The 1,540-nt window shown below is 57.3% G+C and overlaps 1 protein-coding gene across 1 annotated transcript in view; it reads right to left on the bottom strand.

Annotated features, from left to right (window-relative positions):
- Positions 1-1,540, bottom strand: part of LOC125482011 (H-2 class II histocompatibility antigen, E-S beta chain-like) — a 6,747-nt gene that overhangs the window by 1,066 nt on the left and 4,141 nt on the right. Inside the window, exons 5-7 of the mRNA XM_048593981.1 lie at positions 1,112-1,141; positions 934-1,014; positions 408-437 (exon numbers count right to left, since the gene is read on the bottom strand). Coding sequence (XP_048449938.1) covers positions 409-437; positions 934-1,014; positions 1,112-1,141 — 140 coding nt within the window. The 3' untranslated portion in view covers position 408. The remainder of the gene's footprint in view (positions 1-407; positions 438-933; positions 1,015-1,111; positions 1,142-1,540) is intronic.

Below are 1,540 nucleotides of genomic sequence, written 5' to 3'. Positions count from 1 at the left end.
CAGGGCAGTGGGGTAAATAGGGGCTGTGGGGTAAATAGATAGGGCAGGGGGCAGCAGGGTGGATGGTGGAGTTTGAGGCAGTGCCCCAGGAGTTGGGAGAATATAGTGGGGGGGGGGGGTGGTTAAGGGCAGCGCCCTGGGGGTGGGGGGGGAATTTTAAGGGGGAGGGCCTGGGGGTGGGGGGGAGGGTGGATATTTGTCCCATACCCTGACCGGGCCGAAGAGCCCCATTCTCCTACTAGCCCCGAAACCACGCGCTCCTCCATCGGACGGCTTGGACCCTGGTCTGTGCGGGCGCACTGGATATCCCGAACACGTGGGCCGAATGGCCTTCCCCCTCGGCCGGGGGTGGGGTAGGAATTACCCGCTTCGATAACCACGCGAGGATCGATGAAGAGTGAACTCACCTCACATCGCGTGCTGAGTCAAACCGTCTCCTAGGAAACAGGGAAACGATACCGTCAGTGGAGGGGCAGGGTCTAGGAGCAGCTCCAGAGCGGCTAGCAGGATCTGGCCATTCGGCCCCTCTAGAGGCTGCTCCCGTGTATAACTGAGGCATGGCCTCCCTCCTCTTGTATTCACTTCCCCTCACAATAAACCGTCCCGGCCTTCCCGATTACTTGCTGCGCTGGCAAACTAACCTTTATTTGTCGGTCATCATGTACACAATCCTCCTGATGCGCATTACACAAACATAGCCCTTCCGGCTTTTATACCCAACTCCCTTTGGGATAAATACCCCAACTACTTGCTGTGTGTGCATCCTAACCTCTCATTTGCCTTAATGAATACCCCTGTTCCCCAACCCCCCAACACCGTCAATCCCTATTTTATCTGTTCGAACTCACAAGTAGCTTGCAGCTAAGTGCGATATGAGCCGTCACACACGCGCTGGGTATATATTTCGGGTTACCCTGCGCCCAGAGCTTTTACCTGAAGTGGCACTGGCGTTCGAACGCATGCTGGTTCGGCTCCTCTCCGAACAGCCGTGCTGTCGGTTTTTCAGGAAAAGCACTGTGGGGGAAATCGGGAAATGTCAAGAGCCTACTGCGAACGCAAACTTCTCACCGGCGTGCGCGGCCGCTTCGACGTGATCCGTGTCGCAAATTACCTGTGGGCTCGAAGATCTCAGCACGGCGACCTGCGCAGGAGATAAAGCAGGGATTAACACTCAGCAGCAAGCGACTCGTGAGTTCGAACTGACGCAACAGGAATGGGCGGGAGCTACTCGGCAGGGGATCGAAAGGGGGAGGGGGAGGGATAGATTTTTAACGGGTTTGAAGGGGAAAGGAAAGTGGACGGAGGCCGAGGTGGGGTAGGGCCACCATGGGACTGAATGATAAGTGATTTCGAGGGGCCGAGTGGCCTGCCCCCGACCTAGTTTCAGGGTTTTAAGAGGGGGTCAGGGATCGCAACGTCCTCTGTGACCCTTCCCTGATGCTGAACACCATCCCTCACCCTCCCATCCCAGGCCGCCTGGGCTTAGAAGTGACTGGGTCCAGCCGTGACATTTTGGCCAATGGCGATGGGGAGCAGGGAC

Source organism: Rhincodon typus, unplaced genomic scaffold (genome assembly GCF_021869965.1).
Source record: "Rhincodon typus isolate 14 unplaced genomic scaffold, sRhiTyp1.1 hic_rhity00004992, whole genome shotgun sequence".
NCBI classification, from domain to species: domain Eukaryota; kingdom Metazoa; phylum Chordata; class Chondrichthyes; order Orectolobiformes; family Rhincodontidae; genus Rhincodon; species Rhincodon typus.
Note: the sequence above shows the minus strand (reverse complement) of the source record. Positions and strands in the feature narration are given on the sequence as shown.